Source organism: Melozone crissalis, unplaced genomic scaffold (genome assembly GCF_028551555.1).
Source record: "Melozone crissalis strain CALT ecotype California unplaced genomic scaffold, PUWL_Pcris_2 ptg000018l_1, whole genome shotgun sequence".
Lineage (NCBI taxonomy): Eukaryota > Metazoa > Chordata > Aves > Passeriformes > Passerellidae > Melozone > Melozone crissalis.
Genome location: NW_026535796.1, coordinates 15,977,683 through 15,996,680, shown reverse-complemented (window position 1 = coordinate 15,996,680; position 18,998 = coordinate 15,977,683). Strand labels below are relative to the sequence as shown.

General features: G+C 41.5%; 1 protein-coding gene across 1 annotated transcript; it reads right to left on the bottom strand.

The window, feature by feature from the left end:
- Positions 1–1,249: 1,249 nt before the first annotated feature.
- On the bottom strand, positions 1,250–18,333 carry API5 (apoptosis inhibitor 5). The gene is made up of 14 exons (XM_054276060.1): positions 18,226–18,333; positions 14,578–14,739; positions 13,697–13,790; positions 12,659–12,724; positions 12,149–12,300; positions 10,600–10,806; positions 9,965–10,069; positions 9,184–9,273; positions 8,428–8,609; positions 7,176–7,269; positions 6,613–6,669; positions 5,485–5,561; positions 5,011–5,147; positions 1,250–3,404 (listed from the first exon to the last, which is right to left on the bottom strand). Exons 1-14 carry the CDS (start codon positions 18,292–18,294, stop codon positions 3,325–3,327), a joined length of 1,572 nt encoding a protein of 523 aa, XP_054132035.1. The 5' UTR covers positions 18,295–18,333; the 3' UTR covers positions 1,250–3,324.
- Positions 18,334–18,998: the final 665 nt, after the last annotated feature.

Genomic DNA, 18,998 nt, shown 5'->3' with positions numbered 1-18,998 from the left:
CGTACCTGCAGCCATGCACACACAGTTGATGCCAGCCTTCCCGGGAGCTGGGTGAAGAGAGCTCTGAAGGCCACATCCCTTCTAATGCTTTCCAGTCACACAGCAAAACCTGAACTTTCCTTTTCCTGTTCTAGTTGACAATAAATACTAACCCAGCAGTGGGAGCCTGTTTCCCCAGTACCGAGAGAAATCTAAAAGCTGCCACGTTCAAATGTTGATCTGTTCAATCTTTCTGCAGTCCAGCTTCTTGGGAACATCAAAATTTCCAGCACCTATTAAACAGCAATATTTGTTTGCAACTCAAACTCATTAAGTAGAATAAAGAACAAGTTTACAAAATGGTGTGTCAGTGGCTCAACGGATTTGGTTTCTATCAGCCTAGAGAAAATACAGCACAAGTATGATAGTTCCTTACTGCTGCCAGAGTTTTCAAATCAGGCGTACTAGATTCCACAAAAACCCCTAGGCTGCCCTTCCAAGTGGCTCTTGCTTATTAAAATGTCAGGAAAATCCACAAATACCCGAGGTTATGTCCAAAAAGGAAAGAGGAGTCCTGCAACTTTATTCCAGGAAAAGGAGAGTCCACTGAGGCACACAGCCGTGGGGTTTTCTCTTCTCTAGGGGTTTATCCCAAGCTGGCTGCATGTTGCCCTCTTCCTTTCCCCACTGGCTGAGGTACCAGGAAGGTACAGCTTTCCTGAACCGCCTTCCACATATTCCTCCCTTGAACCTACCATTCTACACCGAAGTTCAGAACCTCGGGTTTGTGCACACCCTTGTCTGTTTCAGGAGCCGAGCTGCCTGGGCTCCAACAAACCTGCTGCCCAAAGTTAGCAGAGACATTGGGACCCATTTCAGAGATGTTAACACCCACACCTTCATCCATCAAATTGTTTGCAGACATTAGCTTTCCTCTCCTAAGTTACTAAAAAACTGTGTCACACTGTCAACATCGAGGAGCTTGAGTAAGACAATGACTGACTCCTTTTCACCGAATTTCCAAATAAGATGTAAATATGCAGCTTTTGCCAAATATTTAAATTCCCCCTCAAAATTCCACATTTGAAAGTTGAATTACTTAAAACTTGAAACAGTTAATGCAGTCTAATTATGATTCCTTAGTGGTAAACAACTTTCTGCATCTACAGCAACTTAAGGAGTAACTGAACTACAACAAAAAGGTACCACAGAACTTCTTTTACTAAGGTGCCACAATACTGCAGAGTAACTGTGAAACAATGAGCCAAACAAAATTACAAAATGAATTTATTCCAAAGCTGTAAGGGAACATTTACAATTCAACAAGATAGTAAACAGGTGTTTCCACAAGAACTCACTATGTTAAAATTAGATAGGAAACTGGGGAAAAATGATCTAACTACTTCTGAGGCCACAAGAGCTTTGCACATCACCTCTGAAATACAGGGGTCACACAAAGAAAACTCACCCAAAATTCAGTGAGAAAAGCAGCTGCTAGTACCTAGTTACTAGTCTAAATACAAGCTGTGTTTAGGCTTTGGGATTACATTATTAAATCCCCTCAAAATACTAATTATAGCCACAAGTGCAAAATGTCTTTTCTTTTTCCTTTTTTTTCCTCCCAGTAGAAGCTTATTACATATCTAGTGCCTATTTTCAGAGTGACATTTTGACCTGACAAATTTCTTCAAAGCTTTTAGCCAAGTTTCATGGTTTTAATGAGAAATCAGAGTTTAGCAGCTGGCATGTAACAAGAAATACAGTCAGCTCACATGCCCTGGAATGTCCAAAGTTTCCTACTTACTGTTGCAGAGTTCAGCAAAAACAGACTTTGAATTTAGCATCCTCAACAACGTTTCTAACTTTGACATAATTTTGGTATTCTGGCCTTCTGATTGTAGTGATAAATATTAAAGAGTGTTAATGAAAACACCTGAATGAGATTCACAAGCAAATACAAAAGCAACTAGGGTGGGGAAACATCACCTTTTGTGGATATCACTGGGCAAAAAAAAGGAAGATAAGAAGTATTCACTCTTCTAAAGCCTAAGGTATTTTACATCAACATGCTCTGGAACACTTAATTAAAATTCTTTTCCTGTTTTGACTTCTTTTTACTATATACTAATTCCTTTACAATGTTGAATGACCTGAGAAGTTAAAATTTTGAGTGGTGAGAATAAGAAAAACAAAACAACATTGTGCTCTTACATTGTATTTCCTGGGTGCACATCAGTAAATAAAAATCTCAAGTTGCTATGGAAAAAATAGCATGGAATTGTTAACTTTTCCACCTGAATTGAACTATGTAGCTGGAATTTTTCAATGTTACCCAAAATACAGTTTTATTTATATATTTTTAAATGCAACTATTGGTTAAAAAAAAAGAAACAAAACACACACACACAAAAATCACAAAACAAGAAAAACCAACCAACCAGCCCACCCTCAAGTGCCAACTAATCCAGAAATCTGCATAAAACAGAAAAGAGCCAGAAACACCTATGGTCCAGCTCCAGTCTATGAAGCTTAATCACTGCATCAGTCCTTACCCATTCCTGAAATAATTCGTCATTTATTGTTTTGGTTTTTTATGCTATTCATTTACTGAGATTTCACGGCATAACTATATGCACATATTCATATTAAACATTAAAAATTAATTTTCAAAACATCACTTTTGTATTACAATGCACGGAGAAGAGTAAGATGTGCAAACCAAAAAAACGCCACATTCTCCACATCTCTAAGTAAGAATGCTTCATGCTACAAGCAGAACAGATTTCCAGCCATGTTGCAAACTTTAAAAAACCAGCATGTATTTAATTCAATTCAATTAAAGAAAGTAAATCAAAGCAAATTTAACAATGGTACTCTTCTCCACATATTGCAAAATATGGTTACAGATGAGGAAAGGATTACTTCAGCTGCTAAGCTTATCTAACACATATCTCGGTTGTCATGCCTTTCCTGTCCATTACTTAATACATAAACTCAATTATATATTTCAGTTATGCAGTAGCTGACTTTTAGGTTAATATGCAAACTGTCAAGATGCAGCTTTTGATGAAACATCTATGCTCTTTTCCAATTTTGAATCTTGAAGACACTTCAAAAGTAAGAACCCAAAACTGCTGACTGTACGCATCCAAAAATACAGTTGTAGTTTCACTATGGACAAGTTGTAGTCCGTTAGAAAAGTAGATCATACATACAAAGGTATAAAGAACATTTAAGTCAGTCTCAATGGAAGGCAGTCTTTGAAGAAAACAATGCTCCAAGCAAACTTGCTGAGTAGCACTTTCACTTCAGCCCTTCAGGGGCATGCAAGATTTAGCAGTCTTCTCAGTAGATTCTTCCTCGGCTGCGATTGCCACGTCCTCCCCAGCCTCTTCCTCGTCCACCCCGGAAACCACCTCTTTGCTCTGAAATAAAGAGTCACAACTTTTCAGTAAAGTTTTATGCTGTATACAGATCCAAAGTGAACAGCAGGATCTGGAGGTACTGAAGGGTAACTTCAGTCTCTGAGGCTATGCCTCCTTATGGGCCATGAGATTGCTGAGTTATTTTCTGATGGAAAATGGACCCCGCTGACTTTTAAAAGGAGGTCAGGAGAACGAGCCCATCCAAATTAAGTGGAGCCTTTTTGCATACTAATACTGTGATACATAACTGTCCCTGTAATTTAGGACGATATTTGGGCCAATCTATCACCACAGATAGAAAGCTGGCTGCCTAGCTCTTCCTTCTGTTCAATAACACAATATTAACCTTGAGGTGTTGCTCTGACTTGCTACTAGTGATTTTATAAAACTATGGAAAACCAGAACTTTGTCTTTCTCTCTGTCCTTTCCTATCCTTAAGTTACCACCAGCATACTGTTCTTTTTTTCTGGGGCTGATATCATCATTCAGTCACAAATCCTAGCTAGACATGGATACCACACAAACTATTTGATACTGTAGAAAGTTTTTCCTTTCTCTTTGTTAAGAACATATCTGATCACAGCAAAAAATTACCCAATAACACAAAATTTAATAAGTTTATATAGTTTCTTTGGATTTGTTTGAAGGCGTACCAAACCCTCATTCCCCTTTCATGATTTCTCTTCATGTGTAGTCTTAAAATACAGTTTATATTAATCTACAGAGAGAACTTCATGCTGGTTTTAAAGACTACAGAAATCAGGAGCTGACTGACTAGGCTAAAGCATCTCACTAACAAGAAACAGTAGCAAGTAATAAAACATTTCTGTCTGAATGCTTCCCAATCTTTAGACTTGCAGGATTACAAGCTTATATTAAAAGACACAGGTGTGTCACCTGATGTCTAGAATAAGAAATTTTCAGATGGTGTTATCTCTTCTCTTAGCTTTATACATCTGCCAAAGCTTTATAATAGTTTTTCAACTCATGGCTGTGGGTGACAATTTGTCATAGCAGGCTCTTTACTTGCCAGAGGTAGGACCAATGGGCCTACAGGAAAGACAGGAACGGGCTGCTGCCATTGCTGGTCCTACTCATTCAGTCTGCACTGCTCTAGTGCTTCACCCGAAAACATGACTCGCAGAAAGGCAGATTCAGTGTGACTGCGAGCACAAGGATATAACTGTGTGCATGCACAGTGAACTGGCAACTCCCAGAACTTCTGGATCAGGTCTGCAACATCAGCAGTGGCTATAATAGGAACGCAGCACAGGCCCAGTCCTATGACAGGAGGTGACCCAGCTCTGCCATTTGCTGCAACTGGCCTGTTCAATGGGAAACTGGTGCACTGTGTGTCATAACAGAGAACACAACAGTTCAATTACTAACTCTAGGTATTAAAACACTACTAAAACTAACTTGCAAATGACTTAAGTCATAGGCTGGTAACATTCAAACACTGCAATACATCAACAGGTAGGAAGAGACCAGCACAAACAAAAATTCATGGCAGTACAATTTGATCTTCCATGAAAGTGATATTTATTCACCCCAGCCCAAGACACAACTGTCACTAGACAAAGTTTTTCCAAGCTGCCTAACTTACCATAAGAAAAACTACCCAGGTTACTGCTGTATTTTCCACTGGGAGGATTGTATATTTGCCTGGCATCTCTTTTTGGTCCTGCTGAAGCTTTCTTTGGGGGTGAACTTGAAGTTGTATCTTCACTTGCTCTTTTTTGACTGACAGAAGAAAAGAAAAACATATCATTACACCCCTATGATGACAAGTACAGTAATAGTAGCTCAGTCACAAAGATTAACCACTGGAAGCCAGCAGCAGCCAATGATGATGCCCTTAATAACAGTATCTCAGAAGAGCCTCCAGTCGATTGTCTTTAGTATTTCTAAACCAAGACTAAGAGCATCTCTCCACTGCCACAGGATGGGTGTCATTTCTGATGTGAAACTTTTAGCTCACCTGCTGTCTATATTGTACAGACACAGCTTGGAAGGTTAATTTTTACTGTTTACAAAATAAACCCCACTGTTTTTCTTTTATTGTATGAAGAACTCTTACCTTGCATCTGCCTTCTGTACTGGTTTCCAGGACAATGTAACTGTACTTTTGTAAGAAGGAGGAATGTGGAAGAGATCCTATGGATGCAGAAAAGGACAGTTTATTCTATAGTTAAATTTATGTTGATTGCACTTCAAAATTTCAGCTACTTACTTACTAGACTCCAGAATAACCACTACTTTCCAATAATTTTAAACCCTTTAGTCCCATGGCAGAGAGAGAAGGCAGTAGAACACTGCCTTATCTGGCTGCCTTTACTAGGAAATTCAAGTAGGATTTATCTTAGCAGCGTAGTGTCTTACACTGACCAAACAGAGAATCATACACTAGGTTGGGTTGGAAGGATGTTTAAATGCCATCTACTTCAATGACCCTGCAATGAGCTGGGACATCTTCCACTAGATCAGGTTGCTCAGACACCTATTTAATCCAGCCTTGAATGTTCCAAGGAATGGGGCATCTGCAGAGAAAGCCCAGGACTTCTGTCCTTCCCTGTGCACATCAAGCACCTTACAATGAACTACAGTGGCTGCTGCTGGAAGACATCTGCTATCCCTATGATGGTACAAGACAGGCTTCTCAATACCGTGGGCCAAGTTTTTGGTTCATTGTGGGAAGTGAGAGTGAAGAAAGAGAGGAAAAGGGGGTTAGAAGAAATCAGAATGGTTTCATGGGCTCCAGATGAAAGTCTATTTCTTGCAGCCCATCTATTCTAGATGTTTTGGAGAAACAGGTTCTATGCAGAAGCTTGCTTTGCCTCCTCCCTCCTTTAGATCTCCTTGCATGTCTCTGAACTATTCCGTACTCCTCACTGACACTGCAGGAAAGGGGAATGACAAGAAAATCCAGAGACCCCTAAAGAAGCAAGGTGGTCTTTTCCTGGGGACAACTAGTACTGTAAGAAAGTGTGTCCACACCCTATCCCAAGAAAATTAGCAGCAAAAGCTAAGCTGCTAGCACGATCAGCAAGATCCACATCTCTTCAGAAAAAGTAAAGCAGCACCAACTCTGAGCTGGCTGCCACCAATTAACACAATACCACAAAACAACTTGGTTCAAATATATTCCTTTCTTCTGCATAGGTTACTCTGCAGAGGGAATTTAGTCCTTCAAAATGTGAGGACTTACCTTGATTAAAACATTAATGTTATTGGTTATTTTCAAGGCAACCACTTTAATCTTGTTCTGTAAAAAAAACAGACACCAATGAGCATCTAGTAGCTTTATGCAAACCTCATTACATGAAGCCATAACATGAAACTCATTGCTCTTCCTAGTGAATTGCTATAGTAACAGTGACAGTGAAAGGTGTGTACACTTCCAAGTTTTTATCACAGCTGCTTTTAAGATTCTTGTAGTTTCACACTAACTTAGTTGCTTTTAATGTTTCAGTGTAGTTCCCACTGTGGTTTTTTTTTTGTTCAACATATGAAAATCTCCCCTTCAAAACAAAGCACAGAGCACAATTAAACCAAATACATTTGGTGCAGAAAGCAGCTAAAAGTCAAAACTAGATCATCTTCACTTGCAAAATGTAGCATAAGGTAATATGTACTTGGCAATAATGTTAGCACTATTATTCCCTTAGTGTATTTGCATACTTAAAACTGACTGTAGCCTATTAATGTGTGCCAACAGTTCTTTCAGTAAGCTCAAAATTAGAAAAATCTGAATTCCTGAACAATTCTTACCTCCTCTGTTTTCAAAGCTTCTCCTGTTTTTCCTTGAAGTGCCAGACGAAGCTGTCGGATATACACCTGCAATCCTCGAGCAAAATACTGTAGCCTAAAACATTTAAAAGCAATCCCTTAGTAAAATTTACCCAGTCCTGTAGAAATAAAAGCATAAGCAAAGGGAAGCTGTAATATTGTTTCTTCCCCTTCAGGAAAAATGCTCAAGTAAGACTTCCATCAATCTGATTTGTGCTTCTTTAGCATCCAGACAATAATTCACACCTCTGTAGAGTCAGAGAATTACAAAGGTTGGAAGAGACCTACAGGATCAAACTAATCCAACTGTCACACCCACACCATACCCCTAAGTGCCACATCCAGATGCCTCTTGAACACTTTCTGAGACAGTGATTCCACTACCTCCCAGGGCAACTTATTCCAGGGCAACTTATTCCAGTGTCCAACCATTCCTCCAGTAAAATTTTTTTCTCTGGTATCTAATCTGACCCTTCTCCTGGTTCAACATAAGACCATTTCCTCATCCTTTCAGTTGAGACATGGCAGAAGAGACCGACTCCTACCTCACTACAACCTCAGTCAGGCAGCTGTAGAGGGCAATGAGGTCCTCTCTGAGCCTCCTTTTCTCCAGACTAAACAGCCCCTACTCCCTCAGCCACTCCTCATGAGACTTGTGCTCCAGACCCTTCCCCAACTCCACTGCCCTTCTCTGGACGCACTCCAGCACCTCAATGTCCTTTCTGAAGTGAGGTGAGGCATCACCAGTGTCGAGTACAGGGGGACAATCACTGCCCTGGTCCTGCTGGCCTCTTGATACAGGTCTAGATGTCATTGGCCTCTCAGCCACCTGGGTACACTGCTGGCTCACACCCAGCTGGCTGCCAACCAGCACCTCCAAGCTCCTTTCTGCTGATCAGCTCTCAAGGCACTCTGGCCCAAGGCTGCAGTGCTACATGGGGTTGTTGTGACCCAGCATGCCACCTTACTAAATCTTGTGCAGTTGTCCTTAGCCCATGGATTCAGCCTGTCCAAAACCCTCCGCAGAGCCTTCCTACCTTTCAGCTGATCAACACTCCCACTCAACTTGGTGTTGCCCACAAACTTACTGAGCATGCAACCAATCTCCTCAGTCAAGTAATTGATAAAGATGTTGAATAGGACGGGCCCCAGTACTGAGCCCCGGGGAACTCCACTAACATTTTTTAAAAAACACCTTGTAACAGAACATTAACACTTGCCTCTAAACCATTACCTGATTTTGAAGTCTTTCAATTTCTCTGCATTCAGCTTGGCTGTGAGGAAGTCTGGAAGTTTGCGACCTAGCTGATGGAAGCTATACAATAAACACTCCACATAACTGAATTGCAACTTGGGCTCTTCATTGCCAGCATTTTCCCCATTTTCTGCTTCCTCTGGTGGGAGTGGCATATACTCCTGAAGAACAGAAAGGAAAACAAATGCATGAGACACATTTATGCTGAATGACTGCTCTTTCACAGTGTTTGGATTGGATTTATTTGTGCTGACAATTTAAGAAGTATCCACCATCTCTATTCTAATGGATGAAGTACTGAATAAAGTCCTGGTGTAGGTGGTTTACCTACACTTCTGTGACTTGACTCAGAGGAAATACTATGGTGGCACAACTACCACAGGAAGCAATAATGTACTGCACCAATGCTTCTGAAATAGCACTGAATTTGCTTAGAATTGTCAGGGCAGACAGAGTGTTTAATGACATCAACACGAGTCTCTCATGACTATGACATTTAGAAAGAAGAAACACACATGAATTTACATGATTAAAAACATTATTCAGGTAATAGCTCTCTACCTACAAAGGCTTTAAATGGCAAAATTATGTTCAGCATTCTATCAGTGGACAGGACCATCTCTGAAATAGCCACTTCAGAAAAAGGATAAAAAGATGAATACATAAAAATAACTTGTTTTGATGAAAACTTAATTTCTTAGTGTTTTACATGAATAAAAACTGAATTAGTCTTACCAGCAATTTATCAAACAGCTTCTTCAAATTTGATTCAAGCTTTTCCATATCACCACAAAATGAACTCATTTCAGCAAGAAGCTTCAAGACCTACACATAAGGATAGCCAGGTTTTTGTGTGTTAACTGAAAGTAGACAAGCTTAACATTCAACCTGAAATCAATTATCACATCACAGTGATGGCTGTCACAGTAGAGGCCAGTTATTACAACTAAACCCCTCCCAAAACAGCAGGAAGCAATTCAAGGAAGAACATGCCTAATTTGTTTTTCCTGTCTGTAAAGAGAAACACAGGTTTGCATGTCTAATCCCAACAAGCATTAGTCAACAAGTAAACAAAACCTAATCTCCCACATCTGCAGCACAGCTCACCTTCAAGTGAGAGCCACAGAGATCTAACTGAAGCCGTAGCACTGATTAATGTAAACAAAATTACAGACATTAAGCCACTCCCTTAGGAGGCTAAATTAGCCCAAACTGTGCAGCCATCATTTCAGTAAATGCTATGTGCTTAAGCAAAAATTGAGAGTAATATAAAAATGATTACACTGATCTACTTATTCTACCTTGCTTCAAAAGCTTGGGACAGATGACGCATGCTTTAAAAGGCAATGCCCAGTCATGCCTCAAAAGAGCAAATGTTTTTTCTAGTGCAGCTACTTTTCCTACAAGCCAAAAAATGAAAACTACTTGAGGAAAAAGCCTGTGATTTTTAAAATAGGGGTCTTTATCTAGGATGGTTATTTTTCACTATTTGAAAGATATTTTAGCTTTGGCTTACCTCTAACTGGATATCAAGACCCTCCACCAGAGTAGTCAAAGAGCTGAGGTTTGGCAGAACATGCTCACAGAAATAAGTAACAAATTTTGTGGAATGAACATTTTTCTGAAAAATAAAAACAAACCCACAAACAAACAATCACACTTAACTCATGTTAGTCTTGAGTCTGAAGGGGCTAAATGTTTTTCTCCCATCACCCCTCCATCCTTATAAATGCCTGCCTCACAGCTGTACCTTAAAGCTTTATGAAACTTCCCTCTTATTCCTGAGACACAGACCTTGCAGGTAGCCTAAATTCAGAGGATGACCACAAAGCAGCTGAAAAGATTGCTTGCAACCCAAGAATAGGCCCTTAAGCTCTGCAATTGCCTGGCACTAGACTTCAAATAATCAAATGAATACAAAATAATGTGAAAATCTTGTCATAATTCACTGTAACAGCTTAAATTTGAAAAGAGAAGAGAAAACCACGAAGTATCTTTGTGTTTGGAGGCTTTAAGGATGTTTTCCAACATTTGCATACATTAGAGGTTAAAGGTGGAAAAGTACTGATTTGTGGTCTTTCAAACATAACCATTGGGGACACTAAAGCCAAGCTCCAGCCATTAACTCATGCACAGCACACAAACACATACTGAGAACAGGGGCACTGCCTGCCGAGTGCACTGCAGGAGTCTGTCCACGCAGTCCGTATCTGACGGATTGAACGTCTGTTCCAGGTCAGCCTGCTCAGCCACCAGCTCCACCAGCTGCTGTCTCCCACTGACTGTCTGCAAGCTTTTCAATCCAGACAATATTTTCATGAACAGAACAAATTCCTCGCCTGTCACATCTTCCAGAACCTTAAGAGAAAATTAGAAAACGTATTTTTGTGGTGGCAATATGCAAGCCTCCAAGTCAAACCTATTGGATTTGAAAAGGTAAAGTATGCAAATATTTAGCATTTAAATTTAACATTTAGTAATTTAAAAACACAAGTTTGAAGGAACACATGAAAACATTCAGTATAATTGAATGCGCCTATAAATCAAAGCAGCTGTCATCAAGTTGTGCATAGGAAACAGCTTTTTTAACTCTAAAACAAATATTTGTTGAGAACAAACTTCTATCTAACAAAAATCAAATGCTTCAGGCAGAAAAAAATGTTAAACAAGTATCTACTCATTACTGGTTTAAAACTTTTTGCATCTTTCTCAGCTTAGGGAATGCATGGAAATCTCCTAAGATTCTACAAAGACAAATGCCAAGTCCTGCACCTGGGATGAAGCAACTTCCCTGATGAAGCATCAGCACATGCAGGGGACTGACTGGCTGGGGAACTGCTCTGCTGAGAAGACTGAGGGTTCTGGGGGACAGCAGGCTGAACACCAGTGACAGCACCATACCCTGCCTGACAAGCAGTGCTCTGGGCTAAGGACAAGAGCACAGACCAAGGGAAACAAAGGGACAAAAGATTGACAGGTCCTTGGCTGGGCCCTCATCTGACCAAATCTGGAGTACTGCACCTGGTGCTGGGCTCTCCTGTGGGAGGAAGTGCTTGATAAGCTTTAGGAAGGTAAATCAACAAGGTGATCTGTGTATAGAGCACATGAGCTATGAAGGGAACCTAAGGCAATCAGGTTTTTCCAGCCTAAAGGAAGAGACCTGTATGTGGGTGGAGCAAACTAATCTTCCAACACTTCAGAGCAAGACACTGCCCATAGCAGCCAGGTTCTTTGATGAGATGGACATGGTCAAAATGAAACAATGACACAAAACTAAAATGGGAGGTTTCAACTGGATAGAGGGAAAAAAACCATCTCTTGAGGACAACTGAACATTGAAGCTGGTTGCCCAGAGAGGACAGGAACTCTCCTTCATAGGAGGTTTTCAAAACCCAACTAGAAAAAGCACCAGGAAGTCTGATGAGAATTCAGCTGAGCATGATTCCCTGAGCCGAACAATCTCTCAAAGACCCTTCCTAGTGCGAATGATTTGGTCCATTTCTAATCAAAGTCACTCCTACAAAATTAGAAGAGCCATGATTTTAACATTACCACAAAAAAAATGCTGCAAACTTTGGAGTATCGGAATAGATAAGTACAAGAGCACATTTGTACAATGCTCGAACAGACCTCCAAAGCAACACCAATGACGAGGGATGGTTGAACAATACTTGAATTTGAACTGAAATCAAACTCTCACCTTCTTTGATTCAGTCAATATGAACTCCTCCACCTCCTTTGTCATCACTTCCTCTGGTAAGGTTTTCAGTTTTGTAGAAAGGAACTTAATGGCTCTCTCCCTCACAATATCCTCTCCCTGAAGAATCTGACTGAATAAACCTCCCAAAGTCCCTGAATGAAGAATAAATGGGGTAACACAAATTATTTCAGAAGTTATGACCTGGACCATTTACACAGAAAGAAGTTGTTTCCTCTTTTAATATTCCATGAAACACTTTAAAATAAATGCTATACTAACTTAAAAAAAATACAATTTTCATATATCTTGACATAAAAATTCAGACTCTTCTATTAGTCTGCATAATTCAGATCCACAGTTATAAAGTTCAGTACTGCTTGCAAAACCAAACAATTAGTGTGCATCTCACTTTCACACTGTACTAACAAGATACAAAATTGAGTCCTGTTCTCATCCTACTACAGATTGCAAGTATTAATAAAAGCCATGTTAGAAAAACCTGTCCTTTACCTTTAGCATCCATCTTAAATATACTGAGCAAGGCATTGTTCACCAAATTGAATTCTGCAGAATCATCTGGAGAGAGAAAAAAATTCATATACATACACTTGAAATGGAAAGGGAAGGGCAGAAAACCAAAAAGGCTAATACTGCACAAGAATTCTGTCCTCAGCATTTACCTATAAACAACATAACCTGTATTTTTAAAAACTATTAGACCGAGGAATAATCCAATGCTTCCAACTTCCATAATCCAATGATTATGGAAGTTTCAAAGCAAAAAAAAAAAAAGCTATTTGTCACTTTAGTCTCCTTACCAAAACTAAAACTTAAAACTTGATAGGACTGAAAACTTGAAGGGAAGTTATTAATCTATATATTTAGTTATTTCAATAAACAAGCTTCCATTTAATTAATGTAAAATACATATTTATTTTTAAACTTGTTATTAATCTACAGTATTTCTCTCTTAAACTAAATGAAGAAACACATAAATCTCAAAAAACCCAAACCAAAACCTATCTTCTTGAGAAGACCAGAGTCTTAACCATGGAGTTTTAAGAGAAGTTTAAACACCTAATATTTAGTGCTTTATAACTTACTGAGATTAAATGTATATTAAATTCTGAATTTACCCCCAAAATATTAATTTTGCACCAAAAATGCAACTGTATGGGACAAAATGCCCTCAGGCCTTTTCAGGTTCTAGAAACTGGATCACAAATTCAGTAACTCTTTTTCACAAAGCAATTTGCTGCAGTCCATAACTAGAAGGTTTCCCCCACCATGCCTTTTTCTACAGATGCTTTCAGAGAACTTTAATGAAAAAAAAAAAATTGTTTTATCTAAAAGAAAGATTTTTGGTTTTGATTAGAATAATTAGTGCCCTTTCAGCCTAACTGTACAGCAAATATAAAGCAGGAGAAAACACAAGAAGGACATGAACAGCACTGGGACAAATTATGAATCAATGGAAAATGTTCTACAGAAGCAAAATTGTATACATATCTAGGTGTGCCATGAGACAAGCCAGCATGTGTCTCCTACCTGACTGCAGAAGCTGGGTCAGTATGTCTGCTACCCGAGGAAGGTTATCTCCAGTGGCAAACTGAGGCAGCTCCTTGATTGCCTGTCGACGGATCTGTTAAAATTGTCAATAATGTGGAAAGTAAAAAATGTTTAAACTTTCAGGAATTACATAACACCCCAAATCCCCCTATTTTGGCATATTTATGAAGTAAATAATGTATTTTTCTTAGAGCTAGGCAGCACTGAAGAAAAATCAAATTCAAACAGTACTTCTGTTCACAAAATCATTCATATGAACAACAAAATAAAGGCTAGAATGTGTGTTATTAAGGAGTTTTATTTGCTGACAGGAAGGACAGTTCTACAGTTGTACATATGGCAGGGATAAACTCTAGAGTTTGTTCCCAGCACTGAAAAATCCTTGAATGATCTGTCCAAATCCCTTAAGGCCTGATGAACAGAAATGCTTCAAAGGTACAGCTCCTACCAGCACCACAGAAGCAGCATGAAGCATCTCAAGAAGCACAACAGTCAGAATTACATCCCTGTGGTTCTCAGGTGCAAACAAGATTCTGTCTTCCAGCAGTATTTATCAGAATCAATTACCACAAAGTGCATTTTGATAGGAAGCCATGTAAATGCTATTCAAATAAACTGTAAGTTTCTTCCTACAGAGCTATTCCTTCGATTAGTGGTGGGAGCTAAAGAAGATAAATGAAAACTGATGCATCTTCCCAAGCCATCACACAATTAATTAAATGCAAGAATACAATTAAATTTATGTTTTCCAAAGACCAACCTTGCCCTCCCAAAATACACAGCCCATTAAACAAAAAGAGAAAAAAACCAGCAAAATACAAATTGGAAATATCAACTTGCTACAAGGCTCTTATTCTTACAGAAACATCTTCATCCTCACAGAGGTCCAACTGGGCGTTGATAGCTGAGTCAGCTAGCTCAGGAAAATGCTTGAAGAACTTAGGAATGAACTGGGCTGCAAGTCTCTTCTCCTTGGCACCTCCTTTCACACCATCCAAGATCACCTGGTAGGCATCCTTATGCTAAAAGACAAAACCAGAATACATAAATGGAAAAATCCCGGCTTATTCTCAAGACAAGGAAGGACTTTTTTGTCCTAGTCTCTGAAACTATTTAAGTGAACCATATTGTAAAAGCTTCTTACAAAGGAATATATTCTTCTCCTAGACTGATATAACCATGCCAATTTGGTAATATTTGCCTCTGTTGCCTGGCTTTCACTGTTATTCTGGCTCCTGTCTGTTCAAGCATGTACCGCTCCAGCTGCCGGCCCTAAGGGTAGCACCTCCTGCACACTGGGATTAGATCAGTGCAAGAAATTCTATGATCCTTGCCACTGAACTTGGGCAGGTTTTCAAGGAGTTTCTGCCTTTTGTATGCTCATGGATTCTCTACTTCATGTCTTTGAAGCAGAGATTACAGACACTGTGCCACTGCAGTAGATCATGAATTCTTATTAACATACACGGTGCTAAAGTATCTTTGGCATCTATTCAGGTAGTTAACTCCACCTGGAATCCCTGCTATGTATTCAGGTAGCTAATCTGGGATGAAATACAGTGCTTGGAAGAACTATTAAGGGAAACTAGACTTTTTCTAGGCTTTTTTAAAAAAAGCCCAGAAACCTCCAATTTTAAATACAGAAATATATATTCCAAATACAGGAATAAACACTTCAACAACAGTAAAATTTTCTCTAGCTGGTCCAACTAGAATCACACAGGTGCTTCTGGTTCTGTGCCTGCAGAACCAAAACTTTAAATTAATTGAAGTCTTTGTGGTTAGCTGTGTTTTTGTGAAATAGAGGTCAGCATTATTAGGTACTAGTGGAAATCAGGACCTTCTAAGGTTAATTTTCCTCCTGGTTGTGAAAAAGAATGCTTAAAACAGCTTATTCTACTTTGAACAGCAACCCTGACAGCACAGGACACTTTCTTTGCTTTATTTACATTAAATTTCCCAGAGCCACATATGTCATCACCACTACTCCCCTTGAAAGTTGTCCTGTAGCAAATACAGATATTAATTTACAAAGCAGTACACTGCCTTAATGTCCTCTAAAGCAAGTTGCATTTTAAAATTTAGTGCCCATGCTCCTGAAGCACTCCCTACAGCTTGTTGATAGCTGTGTTGTCAGAGTCTGGAGTGGGATACAGATCTGGATGAAAAATAAGCAGTGAAAGAATCAGTTGCCTTTCAGCTGAACCACATCACCACCCAGTTCCCTCTGTAGCTGGGCCAGTGCAGTGCAGTGAGCAGCAAAGGCAGGAACGAGCCAGCACAAACCAGCAATGAAAACACATCAGTACAGACATGGGTTCTCATAAAAGTTAATACATACGAAAAAGCAATCACACAGCACTGGAACAGAGCAGCCTGTGTTCCCTGCATTTGTGTTTCTGTATGCTAATTACTCCTACCATGTAGGAAAATGCAGTTCAGGCAGGAGGTTTTTTATCTGTACCTGGCAGCACGGAATGCTCTAGAAAAACCACAGGCAACTACAGCAGCAGTGTGATCCTTCTGTTTTGTGCATTCCCTTCCCATCTGTAACACAGGAATGTCCTAAGCTGGCAAGAGTGTCCAGACCTTTGTTTTAAATTACTGTTAATTGACCAATCATCCATTAACTTCTCTAGGTTAGTTCTTGAGTCAATTCATGCCCTGCAGTGCCCTGTGCCAAGGTCCACAATGCCTTAGGAAGAAATGCTTGCCTTCCTCTTTATTTTCAGCCAGCTTCCTAACAGTTTTTTTCAACTTCTCACCTTCATTCCACTTGTGAACACCTCACACCTGAGCACCTTTCTCAACTGAAACACTCTTGGACAAGCTCAGTACTTCTCTTGATGCCATAACTTCTGGTAGTGCCCAAGCTCATGCTCAATGTTTCCTTGTTTGAAACAGGGTGACCACGATGTTTTGCAGTAAGAGATCATGTTCATGATGTTGTTAAGAGATTATAAAGCATTAAGTGGGATAAAACTGATGAACAAGGAACTCATGGCTTCTCAGAACGCAGGAAATGGAGCCACCAGGCAAGATTATGAAATGACAAATTCAAAGAGGTAACTCCACCACAAAGGTTAACAAAACAATGAAATGTTTTAGCACAGAACCTTTATATGCCAGAAGCACACTCAGTTCAACACAGCACCAGAAAAGTTCACTGAAGAATAACCTCATAAGCTATGCTTATGAGAGACACTTACTCTGGCTCTGGGAACCCAAAAGCTGGAGAGGGGCAAAGCTGGGAGAGTTTCAGGAATCCCCATTCTATACTTACCCTCAGAGGCTCTTACACACCTACTGTGTCACAGGCTGCATTTCTTAACCATGCTGGAGTTTGCTCTGCCTAAGACTGCTCTACCCATTCCTTCCTCACAAAAATCAAAGTGAGATGAACTGTGCTTTTCTAAAGTGGCAAGGTAACAGCATGTTTTACTCTGCACCTCTCTCTGCAGTTCCCTACATTTTATTTGCACTTTGGTTTCGGCTCTGAGATGATGTTTTTGTTGGGCTGTCTGCAAGGATGCTTTGTTTCACTAGGGCATAACCACACAAGCAAAGTGAATGGGACCTGAATTAAAACAAAACAAACTTCAACACCCCCCTGCCTCCAACCACCAAAATATTTCTTCTCTTAAAGAACTTTTTAAGTGACATTGTACAGCAGCGTTCTCATTTAGTTTAAAATCCACGGTTAGATACAGATATGGCAAAACTACTTTCCTACTTATTGACATTACGACCAAAAGGAAAAAAAAGTATCTTCTGCTTTTTCAGGGGGCCATTTTGGAAAATAAGGGACTAATGCAATTCCAAAACTAGTTGTAACTAACCATAATATTTTCTACTGGTAATATCCTAAGTCATCCTCTTTTCTTGAATAATTCAGTAATAGTGTAAACAAATGGCAGATCTTACCAAAATTTTACAGAAAAAATATTTCTCAGTCTTGAGGGTCGACCTTACGTTCTTGCCTCAAGGAAGAAGGCAAAGGGCTACGGGCAGCTTTCAAACCATACCAGACTTCACCTTCGCTCAGCAAGCCTTTTAGCAAGACAGCCTGCCAGACGCCCTCCAGACCCGCAAGTGCGCTGGATCTGCAAGTGCGGTGTCAAAGACTTCAAGGCCCGAATTCGCCAGGCGAAACTCCCCGCCCCCTTGGAAAAAACAGCTTTGACTCTAGCTAAGAACCCGCTAATATCCGAGACGCCGCATTTACAGGAAAGCTGCCGACAGGACGCGGATGCTGCAAAAGTGACGGGAGCCACGGCGGTCCTTGCAGATCCGCGGGCGCGCTGTTCATTTTTACCCGCCCTGCGCCGCCGCCGGCCTGAGGAAACCCACCCGAGCACAGCCCCGGGGCTCCCGGCTGTGCGGCGAGGCGAGGAGCCCCTCTGACGGCACCCTGGCCCGCCAGCCCCCCCTCGGCCCGGAACTCCCCGCCGTGGCGCTACGCAAGCCCGAGGCCTAGCAAGGCCTTGCAGGCCGCAGCCACACCGCACCTGGCCCGCCGTCTCCGTGGCGTCCGCCAGGATGCCGTAGTTGCGGTAGAGCTCCTCCACGGTGGGCATGGCGCGGCGGGGAAGGGGCAGAGCCACCGAAACACCGAACCCGCCACTGACGACGCCGCCGCCGCCGCCGCTCCGGACGCCGCTCCCGCTCGGGCCGCGTCGTCAGCACCAGCGAGGCGCCAGTCCCAGAGCGGCCGTGCGCCGCCGCCTGCGCGCCGCCCCCTGGCGGTGGGAGGTGGCACTGCAGGGCCGGGAGCCGCGGGAGCCAAAGGCGGAGCGGAGCGGGGCGGGGCGGGGCGGGACCGGGGCCGGGACTGCCGCCGGCCGCGCCCGACGGGCCGCGCTCCCGCAGCGTCCGGCCCTAGCGGCTGCTCCCCGGGCCCTGCATTATGTGCCCGGCCCTAGTGGCTGCTCAGCGAGCCCTGCGTTATCCGCCCGGCCCTAGCGGCTGTTCCCCGGGCCCTGCATTATGTCCCTGGCCCTAGCGGCTGCTCCCCGGGCCCTGCGTTCTCCGCCCCGCCGCAGGCTCGGGCAGGGGCCGCGCTATGGGGTGCGTTCTTGTGCTCACAGATGCGCCATGGCCTTCACCTCTTGCAGTTTTTTTTGTTCCCTCCTACCTCCCCCCACCCTCCCCTACCTCCCCCGGGTCTTTGTTCGCGTTCCTTCTCCTTCCCTTGACTGATGCTTTTCCCCAGCGCCTCGTTTCTGTATCCCTTTTTGTCTGTCCTATACAAGTACATTGGAAGATGCTCGAGAGGTGCCTG

What these genes read in the sequence shown, in the direction of transcription:
- API5 (XM_054276060.1), bottom strand. Translation starts at nt 18,294, where the DNA reads ATGCCCACCGTGGAGGAGCTCTACCGCAACTACGGCATCCTGGCGGAC. An exon ending in TATTGACTGAATCAAAGAAG is followed by an intron (nt 10,807 to 12,148) that starts GTGAGAGTTTGA and finishes TTTTCTCTTAAG; the next exon opens with GTTCTGGAAGATGTGACAGG. An exon ending in AAGCTTTGAAAACAGAGGAG is followed by an intron (nt 6,670 to 7,175) that starts GTAAGAATTGTT and finishes TTTTTTTTACAG; the next exon opens with AACAAGATTAAAGTGGTTGC.